Source organism: Dermacentor albipictus, chromosome 2, assembly GCF_038994185.2.
Source record: "Dermacentor albipictus isolate Rhodes 1998 colony chromosome 2, USDA_Dalb.pri_finalv2, whole genome shotgun sequence".
NCBI lineage: Eukaryota > Metazoa > Arthropoda > Arachnida > Ixodida > Ixodidae > Dermacentor > Dermacentor albipictus.
Window position 1 is genome coordinate 92,312,980 of NC_091822.1, and position 15,619 is coordinate 92,328,598.

The 15,619-nt window shown below is 48.1% G+C and overlaps 1 protein-coding gene across 3 annotated transcripts in view; it reads left to right on the forward strand.

Annotated features, from left to right (window-relative positions):
• LOC135902762 (neprilysin-3-like) overlaps positions 1-15,619 on the forward strand; it is a 186,143-nt gene that overhangs the window by 159,236 nt on the left and 11,288 nt on the right. For all 3 annotated transcript variants that reach the window (XM_065432995.1, XM_065432998.1, XM_065432999.1), the window contains one exon: positions 11,721-11,953. In XM_065432995.1, coding sequence (XP_065289067.1) covers positions 11,721-11,953 — 233 coding nt within the window. The remainder of the gene's footprint in view (positions 1-11,720; positions 11,954-15,619) is intronic.

The following is a 15,619-nucleotide window of genomic DNA, read 5'->3' on the forward strand; positions in this document are numbered from 1 at the left end:
AAAATAGCGACAGGAAACTTGAGATCCTTCTCACTCGTATCCTGCTTAGGAAATATTTTTAAGCGAGTAGTTAACGTCACACTACAACAGTATCTGGAAGAGAGTGGACAGATGCCGGATACAACGCATGGTTTCCGAACAAAACTCTCGACCCAAGACATCCTCTTCCACCTAAAGAATGGAGGTCGTCGCTGACATCCCAAATGCTGGGCAACATATCGTCCAAGCCATAACATGAGCCATAACGTGATAACGGGAGCCACCAAGGAATCTTGAAACAACTACGAATACCATCTGCGGGGAGGAAACGTACAAATACGTGCGAAGCTTCTTAAGTCAAAGGAAAAAGAGATAAAGCTTGAAGAGCTGGAAACCGCAGCCTTGTACCCCTTCGATTAAGGGGACCGTTCAAAGAGCGGTAATCTCGACCACCCTGTTAAATATCCCCATGCTCGGTCTTACCGGAAAGCTCCAAACATCCAAGGTATCAGAGATGCCAAATACGCCGATGATATCGCAATATAGACAACCAAGGGCACCCTGGCTGGAAAAGAGGAACCACTCTGAACAGCAGCCATTTCAAAGGAAGGATACGCACGTCGAAGAGGACTCCAGTGCTCTCCCTAGTCTGAAATCATGATTATTGTAAGGGAAAGGAAACTGAGCGGTACCTCCGGACAATACCAGCCACACAGACGTCAAAATTGATGGAGGATAGATACCCGAGAATACGACTGTGCATGACCTATCAGTGTGGATCCACTGCAATAAAAAAAGTCAACATGCCCTCATCCTCCTCACAACAACGGGCCACCTAACCTTCCGTATGATAGCACGAGTAACAAACAGAAAAGAGGGAATGACCGAGTTGTACACACTTGACCTAGTGTGGAGCCTTGTAGTCAGCAATGTACCATACATCCTGCCCTACTACTGTCTAACTAAAGCAGACAAGGGAAAATAGATGCAATGATAGAAACGGCGTACAAAACTGTCTTACATGTACCAAAGAACACTTCGAATGCGGAACTGTTGGCGCTAAGACTTCATAAGACCTTTGAAAAATCAGCCGAAGCTCAACTCATCTCGCAGTAAAGCCGGCTCCTCTAAACATCCACAATCAGGAACGTGCTCGAGAGGCTTGGCTAGAACGCTCAACTCCAAGCCCAGAAACAAACACAAGAGTTACCCGACGCCATCGCAAGCGGGTATGGGGTAACCCCGTTCCCCCAAAACACGATTCCGAGCCTCCACTACGGCCGCAGACAGAAAGAAAGAAGACAGAAATGAAATTCAGCTATATGAATGCTACCCGATTAAGCGACGCCGCACTCAACACAGGCAACGCTAGGAAAGCAGTAGCAGTGGTGACCGACTGCAGAGGAACAATAATCTCCAGCGTGTCAATATCCCCCAGCTCTGTTACGGAAGCGGAGGAAGTCGCGACCCTTATCTAAGCGGGAAGGAAATCAAGGAAACTGCTGGCAACCTTAACAGATTCCCAAACAGCCTGCAGGAATTTCGCAAATTGAAGGGTTGGCACGAGCACCTAGGGAATGATGACCGAGCTCAAAGAAGAATACCAAACACAATTTATCCAAATGATAAATGGATACTTTTGTACCGGGACACGAGCGGATTACAAGGCATCTGTATGTGGATAGAGCGGCCCGAGCATGCCAAACTATCTGGCCCTGAGCACATCCGCGGTAGAGGTCCTAAAACACATCGATACCGACTACCGTACGATATGAAACTATTATTGAGGTAATCGTATGTTCTACCCACCAGCCCACAGACAGTTAAATACTGAAGAAGCAACCGGTCTGTGTAGGCTACAAACAGGCACCATCTTCGGCTTACCTAAACTCCATAAGATAGACCCATCAGTCGTTAGGAACATGTGGCTATGGTGCAAGTGAACATCTACCCTGTATCCCATTATATGGAAGTACATGACACAAGATGCAACCTCACTTAGAGAATCGCATTAGTGGGAGACACTGCTGGACAGCTCAGACCTAAAGGACCAGGTCTTCTTGATCACAACAGCCAACAGGCTCGTGGAAGCCTGCGGAGCCCTGAAATAGGGGCCCTGACCGTCTAGCCTCACATGAGGCCAGCACAATATGTCAAAAATTCAATAAAGTTTCTTCACTGATTCACTTGACTGGAAGCGTATGAAGCAGTGGGGTACCGTTTAATACTGTCAATGACTGCTCTTAAAGGCGGAACTTAAGCGTGTCCTATGTTTTAGCTTGGGCGAACGCAGATTTTTTATAAAAGTGCTATGAGCGTAAGACAACTATCTGCTTCCCATACACGTTTTATGGTGAAGCGGAACTGCTTCACCATAAAAAAAAAAAGTTGGCAGAACGAGGTCGCAAACGTGCCCAAAGCGCTCGAAAATCTTACGCGACACGCAAAAACATTTATTATACGCAAATAAGCCCATGTGATCGGCGGCAGCCATCTTTTATTCATTTCGGAACGGGGCAGCCTGCGGCAATTCAGAAGAAAATTCAGTGTTGCTCGGCATATTAATGCATGTTTAACGCGTACACGTCCACTTGACGCGGTGAGTTTTTGAGGTTTCGTGACGTCGCTTGAGAGGCGGGTGAAGTGGGTGCAGCCCGTAAACTTTTGACCAATAGTCGAGGGCTAATTGCGAAAAGGCGTCGAATCAGAAATAACTACTTTTCTTTTCGGTCAAATCATGCATAATCAGTGTGTACACGTCATATCAGATGGGGAGCTATCGCGGTTTTCGTGACGTCGCGTGACAGACAGGTGAAGCGGGAAGGGGGGGGGGTCAAAAAATTTTTTTGACCAATTGTTCTGATTCCGTGGCACGCGTTGGGGCTGCGGCCACTCCTCAGATAGTTAACGAGCCGCAAAGACCAGGAAAATTAGTACCTTATCCTGTGCATTTACAAACTCGTAAAAACGCGGTGCTGCCACAGTCATGCAGCGCGAAAGAACGAAAGAGACATGGGTTGCGTAAACATGGCACTCCGGGAGGGAGCAAGCGAGAGTGAGGGAGCACGGGGAGAAGGAAGAAAAAAAAAGGGAGGGGAGAGAAGTCCAATGTTCGCAGACGAAGGCGGTGCCTGGGCGGGAAATTTGGAGTGGACACGGGACAGCACAGAAATCGCGGAGGGCTGATTTGAGAATCGGAATAGAAAAGTTTGGAATAGTTTTAAGTTATAGCGCCCCAGTTTCAAAACCAAGGGCCCTATAACGTGAAACTATTCCAATATATTTTTATTGCAATTTACTGACGTCAAATTTACGTAACCGCCTACGCAAACATCGGGCGGTCACCCGCACGCTTGTCTGAACAGACTAATAAAACGCTGTCCTTGTTTATACAAGGTCACTTTCGTTTTTTTTGAAAAACGCATAACTTTGCCTTGAGACGTTTGTCTTGTGTCTTGTGCTCACCGGACGCTAGGAACAGGCTCAAGTGGAAAGGGATTTGATGGGGCCGAGCCACTGCACTGAATATAGATAACCGGATGAAAAGGGTGGTGCAGGCATCGGCGATTGGTCCGCATGCCCTTACTTAGCTTGTGGTGGCTGGTCGAAAATCGCGGCAGCATGCAACGAAAGCTTAAGAATGACACTAAAATGGATCCTCAGCAAAGAAGAGTGGGGAGAACGAGGGTCTAAATGTGCCGAAAGTGCTCGAAAATGCAACGCAGCGACGCAAAAAGTTCTATTATACGCATATAAACCCATGATCTCCGGTAGGGGCGAGTAGCCAGTGCCTCAGCGATCGGCGGCAGCCATTTTTTATTCTTTTCGGAACGGAGCAGCCTATGGTTATTACAAACAAAATTCAGTTTTGTTCGGCATAATAATGAACCTTAAAGTACACGTCATTTTGACGCGTTCAGTTTTTGCGGTTTTGTGAAGTCGCGTGAGAGGCAGGTGAATTGGGTCCAGCCCAAAAACTTTCGACCAATAGCCTAGGGGCAATGGCGAAAAGGCCTCGAATCAGAAATAACTATTTTTCATTTGTCCGGTCAAATCATGCATAATAAGAATTGTACACATCATACCAGATGGTAGCTATCGCGGTCTTCGTGACGTCGCGTGACAGGCAGGTGAAGTGGGGGTGGCCCAAAAAAAATTTTGGCAATCGCGGAGGGCTGATTGCAGAATTGAAATAGAAAAATTTCGAATAGTTTTACGATATAGCGCTCCAACAGTCTGACCCGTTCAGGTCCTTAGTTATTTAAGGCTGCGTCCGTACTCCTCTGCAATGAACCTTCTTCACACCAACCTAGTTCACTGGCTATATTTGACTGGATATACGCCACTCTTCAAGGACCGAAGGAGTGCGTTAAACTTTGGGCGCTATAACGTAAAACTTTTCCGAACTTTTCTATTCCATTTCTGCAATCAGCTCACCTCGATTGGTCAAAAACATTTTTGGACCACTCCCACTTCACCTGCCTGTTACGCGACGTCACGAATACCACGATAGCTCCCCTTCTGATAGGCTTGTACACACTGATTATGCATGATTTGAGCGAACAAAAGAAAAACAGTTATTTTTGATTCGACGCCTTCTCACCATCAGCCCCCGGCTATTCGTCAAAAGTATTCGGGCTGCACCCACTTCACCTGCCCCTCACGCGACGTCACAAAACCGCAAGAACTCACCGTGTCAAAGTGACGTGTACGCGTTAAACGTGCATTAATATGCCGAACAAAAGTGAATTTTCTTCTGAAGAGCCGCAGGCTGCCCCGTTCCGAAAACAATAAAAGATGGCTGCCGCCGACCGCTCAGGCACTGGCTCTCGCACCTGCCGGAGAGTATGGGTTTATTTGCGTGTAATAAAACCTTTTGCGTGGCCTTGTAATGTTTTCGAGCACTTTCGGCACTTTAGGACCTCGTTCTGCCTAGTCTTCTTGGCACATGATCCGTTTGAGCGTCATTCTTAAGCTTCCGTTGCATACCGCCGCGATTGTCGACGAGCCACCGCAAGGTAAGTAAGGGAAAGCGGACCAATCGCAGACTCCGGCACCACCCTCTTTGTCGGGCTATCGATTTTCAGTGCAGCGACTCGGCCCAATGGAGTCCCTCTCCACTTGTGCGCGCTCCTCGCCTCGTGTGGGCCAATTAGATAAGACAAGCTGCTCAGTGTAGGCAACGTTATTCGCTTTTCAAGCACACAGAAGTGACCTCCTATGAACAAGGAGAGCGTTTGATTGGTCTGTTCAGATAGCCCTGCGGGTGACCGCCCGATGCTTGCGCCGGTGGTTACGCAAATTTGATGTCAGGACATTGGAATAAAAACATATAGGAATAGTTTTACGTTATAGGGCCCGTTCTCCAGTTATGGGTGCAGTCCAACAAGCGTCATGCACAGTTCCATCATTTTCAACGCGGCTCTCGGATTGACAATCAGCCCTATCCAATGCCTCCCTGGGAATTCACCAGCATCACAACTAATATGCCAACGAAGTTACGACGCAGCGATACAACAGGTATTATTGACGAACACAATATCGTCGATGCATCATGCGCTAACACCTGCAAAGTCGATACGAATGATGCCATTCTCCCAGACTGCGGGAGGACATCATTCCTGAGTACTACGCATAATTTCATCAGCGGCCACCAGCGCTGTTTATCTACGGAAGCCAGCGCTCTAGTAGTGGAACTTCAAGCCATCCACGACGCTGTGCAAGATGCGACATCTAAGCTGCCTACCATAAAGAAACTAGATATCTTCACTGATTCTTTAGCTGCTATTCAGGAACTCAAGAAGGTTGACAAGGCGATGGAAATCTGCGAGACAATACACACCATGAATAGTAAAACAGCTACTTGCGTGAAGGTACACTGGATTCAAGGCCATTCAGCGAACCCTCACAACAATGCTGCTGACCAGCAGGCACACTGCCCTCCTAATCCTGATCCTCCACCTATTCCCCTCCCACCCCAACCTCGTAACTCGCTCCGAGCCCGTAAAAATGTTCTCCGACAGGACACACGCGCTCTTATCCCACCGTGTGTCTGCTCCCTCCCCCTTCACCTTACTAGGGCGGAGGAAGTTGTGCTTAGGAAGCTTCGGGCCGGGGTGGCCCTTACACCGGCTGTTGTCTCAAGGTAGAACTGGTCGCATTTACCACTGGGTGCTACGTGTCCATACTGCTCCGTTCCTGTGGTGGAAGCAGATGCATACCACTTGATATGGACATGTACGGGTTTACAATGGGAACGCTTGCGTCTCCTACTGCAAGCCGGGCACCGCTACAGCGTGACAACGAGCTGTGACCGCTGGATACATGACAACAGATTCCACAAAACACTGCTTCAATTCATACACAACACGGACGTCGCAGCACACATATAATACACATATACGCTCCTAAAATTATGCCTTAAGGGCAAGCGGCACACGGACTGATCAAGGTAACTTGATCAGTCCAGTGCTAGCCGCGATATGGACACGACGCCGCAGTTAGGCGACGCGGGCTCCACACTCGCTCCGGTTTCCGCCAGCCGGCAGAAGCTGGCTGCAGTTGAAAGAGAAAGTCTGATTCGCGAGCAACAGGAAGGCTGTTCATTAGCCGATCTGAGCAAGAGCGTCAAACGGGGAGTGGAAAAAAAGAGGGTTTCATTTTACAAGGAATCTGGCTTATTGTACCGCCGCTACACGGATAAGCAGGGTCGCAAATATAAGCAGCTTCGGATTCCGCGAAAATATCGCCGGGAAAAATGAATGACCTCATTTGCTTCCTCAGTAGTATGTTTTCGGTCCAAGTGATTTTAATGGGACCATTCTATTTGTCATTATTATTGCTGATTATTAATTGTTTCTATTTTGGTCTGTTGTTAATCTGAAAACTGGTTGTTTGAGCCTTGTGTACCAGATCGTACACCTGCCTCTTGTTGCAGCGGGAGCAAAAAGGGGGATAGCAATTTAGTTAGGTTGATTTGGATTATGGCCTTGTCTGGTGTTTGACGGGAGACAGAGGGCACTTGTTAGTGTTAGGTGTTGCCTTTTGCCGGTCGGTTTTGCAAGCTGCAGAACGACCAACCGGGACCAGTGGCGAGAAGCAACGGCTTAGGAACGACCCGAGTGGAGCTGGTCGAGGTGCCGTGGCGACAACGCGGTAAGCTGAGCTCCTGTCCTGGCGAGTCGGACCTGGGCACGTGAAGTTACCTGGCGTCCCGACACTGGACGTGAACTTGGACGAGCCTGACGAACGTGCGCGCCTGGCATCCGAGCCACGTGGAGGCAGCTCGTCTTCCCGGCGCCTTATCTGAGGGCGGGGATGCTGTTGTGCCATTACCACCAGCTCAGATTCCGAATCTGCAAGATGCAGAATTTATCCTGCGAGCGCCCTAATTCTCCCTTGACAAGCCATGATGCTGAGCCGTCAGGCAGCGGTGTCCTGCGGAGAAGCATCGGCGGGCAACATGTCCGAACGTGCAACCGAGTGCCAGACAGCCCGGCGCCGCACCTCCTTTTGCCTGGAGTTCACCGCGCGCGCGAACTTTGAACCGGGTGGCCAGCGCGGTCGCTGGTTGGACCTCTCGGACGACCGTCGAGTGCTGGCCTTGTATTGGGCCGTTTGAGTGACAATGGTTCTCGGGGATTATAAAGCCGCGAGGCGGCCGCCTCAAAAACCGGATCCGCCGACCCACCGGGAGCAGAGTGCCGCTCTCGTCTGGAGAGAGATGTGTCACGCGTTGCAGTCTCGCCGGACGTCGCCGTGCGGGGACAGTCGCGTTTGCTGAAAGTTCTCGGCCCCAGTGCCGACCCGTTCATGCCCTGTATAATGACCTGTATATAGTGTATAAAGCCCCTTTTGTTATTCTCATCGACGCCTGGCTCGGAGTCTTCGCTACCAACGCTCTGTCACGAAACGGGTGACGAGCGCTACGGGACCACCACAAAGTCGTAATAGTGGTGCAGCGGTGCAAAGTCGTAACAGCCGCCAAGGTGAATATTCACCGTAGCGAAGATTCATGGAATCACATACGTTCCAAGCAAATCACGTTGGGGTACGAAAACATCTTATGAGTTCTGCGGAACTTGTTTCGGCACTAGGGTATAAAAATGGTGTAACCATATAAAGTCGTGCCATTTATTCGTGCAATAAAAAGCTATTTGGCCTATTTCACAGCCAGTGGTGCGGTTACGGTCTTCTTTGTCCGTAATTGTCACAAAAGTGCGCATAATCAAAGCGCGCGCCGCGTATCCCCGAAGCCACCAAAGGAGCACGTCGGCCCTCGACAGATTTCACAACAGAGAGCGCATACACCACAGACAACCGACGTGATCAATGGTGACTAGAAACTTCTTCAAGATGTTCGAAGAGAGAGGAGAGAGAAAGCCCGCCGAAACAACCTCTCAGACTCCGACACACGGCGAACATAGCTAGAGGGGATCGCAACAGCCCGTGCGTGCGCCAACGGATGAGTCACCACCCTCGTTGAATATGTCTCTGTTGCCGTGGCTGAAAACGTTAGAAATGTCCAGAAAATTCACAGGCTTCGTTCACGCTATGGGAGAACGACTCCGTAAGAAAGCTCGACAAACGCCGGTGCAGGCGATGGAAGCACGTGACAGAATCCGAGTGGATCAGAACGCACCGCAGAAGAGATGTGACGCGTAAACCGACCGTCTGCAGAAGAAGTGGATTCCCCGCCGAGCTGGCGGACGAATTTCTCGAGCGTCTCCATTTCCGGAAGAAGTTCCTTCTTCGAAATTTACCTCGACGTCGGCGACATCTAGTTCAAGACCAGCAGGAGTGAATACGAGTGGTCACCTAGCGCTCCTATTCACTGCGTACTGTACGTATTGAACTCTTAGTGCTTGTCGTTAATTATTTCCCAGAGTTTGTTAATATTCATCTGAATTGCATCGTGAAGTGCCTAGCGGCAGTGTACATGTGTGAGTGTAACTGACTTATTTGAACAATATATTTTGTTATGTTTTGACATCTCTGGCTGCTGACTCGGTCTTCTAACCACAACCGGCGTTCGCTGGTGCACCAGAAGACCTCTTATTATATATGCGTACTTTTGTGTGGTTATTTTCTGAGACTAATGAGTTGGCTTTGGCGTTTGGCCCGGAGTTCGGGCCTCGTTCACGGTTTCTGTGACAGTCATGTTCACACCCTATTCGTAGCGGGCCCGTGTCTTTTACTTGGAGTGTTTGAGCACTGCTCAAGAGCAATGGCCCCCGAAAATGTTTTCTAGGTGCTGCGCTGCACCATATATATACACAGTTGCTGTTAGGCTTCCTTTTACAGTAATTCTACTCTGCAACGTTCGAGTGTTCCACAGTTGTACAAGGTTGAGGCTCCTTTGCTTGCGCTATATATGAACATGCTACACCACGATCAAAGGGATTCGGATATCGTCTGTTCCTTCTCAAGTTGGCACGTGGACCCTATGTGTCAATCGTTGGGCGCAATAGCCGAGCAAGCATGCCATTTTTGCTAGAAATGCTCATTTGTGGGCATTAAAACTCGTGATGAGCACCGCTTTGAGTTCGATCGATTATGCCTACTGAGGCAAATGAGCCGTCTAAACGGCAACCATTCCTATTGAGATCGACAACTGTGCTGCTGAGCCAAATTTTACTCCAATAGCGTCATGCTGGGCGCGACAACGTCACTATTTGTGCACGCTACACATACGCGCTGCACATACACAATGGTAGGAAATCAAGGAGCAGAGGTAGTACGGCTGCTATTATGAAGGCGATAATGATATGAGACTGTTACTTTCTTGAGGTTTTAGAAAGTGGACCACTAGAGCGATTTACAAGACATTTCACGTGATAAAAAATTTATGCTCTATTCCTTGAACAAGAACGTTCTCCGGATCTTGCTCCCAGTGGGAATCTTTATAACTTAATGCATTTTGCTTGTATCTGTTTATCCAGCAATTTCTGGGGTTCCCCGAACGGTTACAAGGTGAACCAAAGTGATTGTAATGAATTAGAATGCGTGTGTGGAGTCGGTAGAGGACGTGTGTGTGTGTGTGTGTGTGATGACAGCAGCACGACGGCGACAACGTCGAAGACGATCATATGACAGCAAGGGCATTTCTACGCCGGCCATTCACCGGGACTTTGCGATGTGAGAATGTTTGGTTTATATAGGTGCCGGAGGAGCTTAAGCGAGGCTAGTGCAGATGGTGCTGTCAAAAGAAATTACGCGTTACACAATCGTAGGTGGCTAGGACACTATAATGCGGTGTAACGATGACGGACTTTGCCCTCTAGCGAAGAAATGCGAGAACATGATTGACGTGGGTGACCACCAAGTCGGTAATTGCAGTGCCGCAGATTTTCTACGTCACATAAACGACTACGAAGAAAGTACGGGGGAACGTCTGTCAGTTCTGGAGGTAGAGCAGTCTAACACGTCGCCTCGAAGCGCGAGCTGTCGAGGGGAATGGAGAGGAGAAAGTGTCACGTGACGCACGCGCAGCGCGCTTCAAGGAGCCGGCTTACCATGGAACGAGAGAAGAATGCGTGCGATCGTGGCTTAGTAATTTTGCCACCGGACTGAGGCAAATCATTAAAAAAATATATATTCGTAAATTTTGCAGTGAATAGCCCAAAACCTGATTTGGTGACCTTAAAAACAGCAGTATTGCTAATTGGGCTCGATGGACGTTTGGAAGTTTCAGCGTGGACAGCAATTCCGCGAAAGACCAGCCGCCCGCGTGTCGCAACGGCACCCATACAAAGGACGCCGCTTTCTTGCTGGCCGCAAAAAATCTGATCGCGTCGCGTCAGTACGTCCGCGACAATGCGGGTGTAATCAGTGGCTTAGGCCACACGCGATGTGGGGAGGACGCTGTCATATGCTAGTATTGACAACGTCCTGCATTGCAGGACGCTGTCAATACTAGTATATGACAGCGTAGTGACAGCGACGTAGTGCTGCATTGCAGGGAACTGAGGCAGTGCAGTTCTAGCTTGTTAAACACTGGCCCCTGTTTTTTTAGCGATCACGCTAGCGTAGGCCATAATGCCACCATTCTCCATTGCTGTTCCAGCGCGCGATAGCTGCCGAGGCGGTCGAGTAATGCGCAGAGCCTTGACTCTGGTTTATTACTAATGGCTAAAGGGGCGACCACACGAGCACTGTGCACGGCAATGCAGACGATGGCGGCTCAAAATTGGAAAACAAGGTTTAAAATGTATTCACTTTAAAAACAAATTGTACCAGCACGTGGTGGCGCCATTGGTGGGAATAGTTATGTGAAAAAATGGTACTCGCGAAGGAATTACACACGAGAACAAATTTTACAGCTAATTTTATAAGTTCATAGAAAGCGCTTTAAGTTTTTAACTGCCCGTGTCGAAACAAGGAAATGCTTCTTTAAATAAACTGAATAATTGTGATTGCGTCGCAGGGTTGAAAGGGTTAGGAAGATAAATTGATATTCCTCCAAACTCACTAGTATGATTAGAGTCCTTCTAAGAATAAATCGTGGTTTAAACTGCGTGGGAGATCTTACTTGGAATACGACAGCAATTGTTTCTTTCTGGACTTCCTTTCTTTTTGCGGATTTCTTTCTCTACACCTGAGCAGGTAAAGGGAATCTATTTTTTAGCATAATCCCAAGCTATGGAATTCCATAGAAGAATATTCTTGCTGCAATGTTTTAATGTTATCAGTAAATGGACGAGTTTGGCATCGAATACACTTTTGCTTTTCGCATGCTGCAGAACCATACCCGGATGCGCTCCCGGACCATCTGTTCGCGATATGGATCAAGGCTCTCTCTCTCTCGACCCACTATATGTGGTCCGACACAACGTCATGGCTCTACGACGAAGTGGACATGGGTGCCTTCTATAATTTCGAATACAATACACTTGCGGTAGCGAGAGGCTTACTACTACGACCCTTCTTTTATGTGGACGGACCACTTGGTCTGAATTATGGTGGTCTCGGAATGGTAAGCATGTATATTCTGTTCTAAGGCTGTACACAAGCTGCGCTTCTGGAGGATTAGTAACTTCATTGTTGCTCTTTTGGACTTCCCCTTCGAGTACGCGAGTTGGCCGACGTTGTGGGGCACTTGGAGGAATGAAGGTTTATTTACGTTATGTACCAGCATTAGAAACTGGTAAAATATCAGTAGAATTTTATTCAGGTTCGGCAGCAAATCGTACGTTGCGGCCCGTGGCAAGAACGACGTCTCTCCCTTTCTGATGATCCTCTAGCTTGTAATCCCCTTTAGTCCATCGGGGGGATGCGATTTTCAGACCCTCGTGGAGCCCGTTCAGGGGCGTAATTTCCATCCATTCGGTGAAACCGTACAGGTGTCGTCATTTTCACACAATCGATGCCATGACATGACGGCCCGTGCAAGTGCCGTCATGTTCGGCCAACGGGGACGCTCCCTCAGCTCTATCCTGCGATGGGCGCATGCGTCCGGCGTTGCTTTCTTGCCTACTAGTCCTTCAACGAAGGACGTTCTAGTGCTGCAAAGCAGCTTTTGGCGGTTCGAAGGTCAACCACCTCGCACCATTCCGGCCTCCAGGTACACTTTCAGGAGGAATAGCCTGTCTGTCGGGCGGCATGGGTAGTATGGTATATGCGAAAGGGCGCACCGTAATTGTAATGCGACGGCGAGTCGTTACTCGCGAAGAACTTGACCGATGGTAACTGGTGGTCTGGATGTAACATTCTTAGTAGAGTGTTCAATGGGGCTGGTTAGTTCATCAGTAGAATAAAAACAGGAACAGCGCAACACAGGACGAGCGAGAAAACAGGATAGAGCGCTGACTAGCAACCAAAAGCTTTATTTGCAGAAGCCGCATATAAATACATGATGAAGGTGACATAAAGAATAGAAAAAGAAGGATAAGTGTCAGCCACGAAGAAGCTCTGCGTCCCTCTCGCTCTCAACAAAAGAAATTGATTATCTTCGTGGCTCACACTTATCCTTCTTACCCTTCTTTTTCTATTCTGTATGTCACCTTCATGATGCATTTATATGCTGCTTCTGAAAATAAAGGATTGGTTGCTAGTCAGCGCTCTGTCCTATTTACTCGCTCGTCCTGTGTTGCGCTGTTCCTATTTTTATTCTTGGTAGAGCCAGTAAAAAAAGCGAAAATAAGTATCATCATCATCATCATTTTCCTTCTCATTTTTTGCAAGTTGCCCGACGAACGTCTCTTCTAGCGATCGCCATTAACTCGGCCTTGCGCAAGCTGATTTCAAAATATGCCAGCAAACTTCCCGATCTAATCACACCATCTAGTTTTGGCAGTCCTCGAATGCGCTTTCCTTCCTCTGGCACTTATTCTTGAGCTCTAACACATAATACGTTGTCTGGCCTACATATTCCATGGCCTACAATGCTGCATTTCTTACTGTTACTTTCAAGTAAAATATGCCTCACCCTATGTTCTGTCTAATCCGCATCGCTTTATTCACGCTCCTAATCTCAGGCTTAAGTGCTTCCATTTCGTTCCTCGTTACGCGGCCCTTACAGCACCCGTCACTAGGCTTGGTCATTTTAAACAGGCACGCGCAGTGCTAACGATGTGCGGTGATAATCGTGATTGGAAATTATTGCTCCGCGGCGTGCCCGCGAAAAACAGCTCAAATTTCAAACCAAAGGCCACGCGCCCTTCATGAGGAAGCCCCGTCTCAGTCTCGGTTGATCGGTGCCAGACGCACAACTGCGCCTGCGTAATTCGCATTCCTGGAACATCATTTACCATGACGCCTGATATGTCGTAGGCTGCCGCAGTTATGTGTTTGACGAGTTGCTTCACTGGGCGATATAAAGTTGCTTGTTCCCACGTCGTGCATTCGTGCGCACAGAAAGCGAAACTGTCTTCAAATGTGCTTGCACTGCGACATTCATCTCAATATAGTGCGGAATCAGGCAGGCAGCAACGCAGGCCTACTCGCGCACAGCACGATGCCATACAGACGCAACAGCGGGCGCACGATACAGTCATCCCAAGAGCGCAGCGCAGCAGAAACGTAAGAAAGAAAAAAAAAACACAAAGCAGGATTTGTGGCTTATACGTGATGCGTGATCCTCCGACTACAGTATGGGTTAGAGCAGGACTGCAAGGTCGGTTTCGAAGGCTACAAAGAGCAAGTGGAGAGAGCGTAGATGGTGGCGGGCAAGCTCACCTCCTGAAATCATCAGTTCGTGACATTTCACGCATCTTTATCTTATTAACGAACGAAAACATTATCACGCAGTTTGGCCCGAAAGAAGAAGGATCGCTTGCGATATCTAATTATTGCACAGCTGTACGAAGTAAAAATTGCACTTCTCGTGGCCGTATAATTTTGTACACATTCGCCTACTAACGAAATTAGCAAGCACGGTGTCACGCGCGCAAAGCAAAACAAACTCATCTTACGAAATGTCTGTGGACACTTGCTGCAGCGCTAGCGTGTGAGAGAGCGACAGCAGGATCTGGCGAATTTCACTTCGTGCTGCCTGTGGTTTGAACTCGGAGTAAGCGGTGAAAACACAGAAATATTTTCTGCTTGTTCACAGGCCCTGTATGGAAAGCGTAGAAAGTAAAAAGGCCACGCGTAGGGCCCTGAGAGAACCGATTGCTGACGGTCCTGTAGGGTCCTGAGAGAACCGATTGCCACAGTGACAATTACATTACATTACATTATTCTCTCCCCTTGCGTGTGCTCCTCGCCTCTTGTAATCCTATTAGATAAGACAAGACGCTCAGTGTAGGCAATGTTATTCGTTTTTCGAGCAAACAAAAGTGACCTCCTGTGAACGAGGAGAGCGTTTGATTGCTGTGTTCAGACAACTCTGCAGGTGACCGCCCGATTCTTGCATCGGCGGTTGCGCAAATTAAGAATAAAGATTGGAATAAAAACATATTCGAATTGTTTTACGCCATAGGGCCACAGTACGGCTTCAGTGCCATGTTTGCTTTTTCCTCGTAAGTCCGAGATTCCTAAAAACTCGGACACCTTGAACCGCCATCTTTGAAGGGTACCAACAAACAGACCATCCACTACGCCAACAAATGTCTTGAAATTGGCGAAAACCAAGAGATTGGGACGTGTTACGGCGATCATCAGAGAAAGAAGTGTTGTTTATTTTTTTTGTTATTTTGGATCATGTCTTCGGAGCGTAGTTGCCCCTAAAAAAGAAGAGACCACACAGAGGTGAAAATGTCGGTTGTTTGCGTGCTTTAGCTGACTTTGAATATTTGCAGAATTTTATTTATCAAGTAAATTAGACATTGGGGCTCTGCGAGGCCATCTTAATTTAATAGATTCGATGGAAATACCGAAGGTGCACACGCTAGAGTCGTCGGTTGTACTAACTTGTACACAGCAGCCTGGCCTTTCTGCTTAGAAACACAGCGACAATTGTTTGTCTGAGATAATTTTGTGCGCCATTGTTCATAGCTTTTTGGATGGCTAGCACTGCTATTGTCAAGAACGGCGCAGCGCCTGAAAGAAGTCTTATAGCTTAATAAGATAATAGGGCTCTACATGGCAAGTTCTCAATTTGATTATCAGGCACGCGACAGGCGGAGAATCTGTTTTATTTTGAGCACCTGGGATTCTTTATTGTGTACCTGAATCTGAATATGCCAGCATTTTTACATGT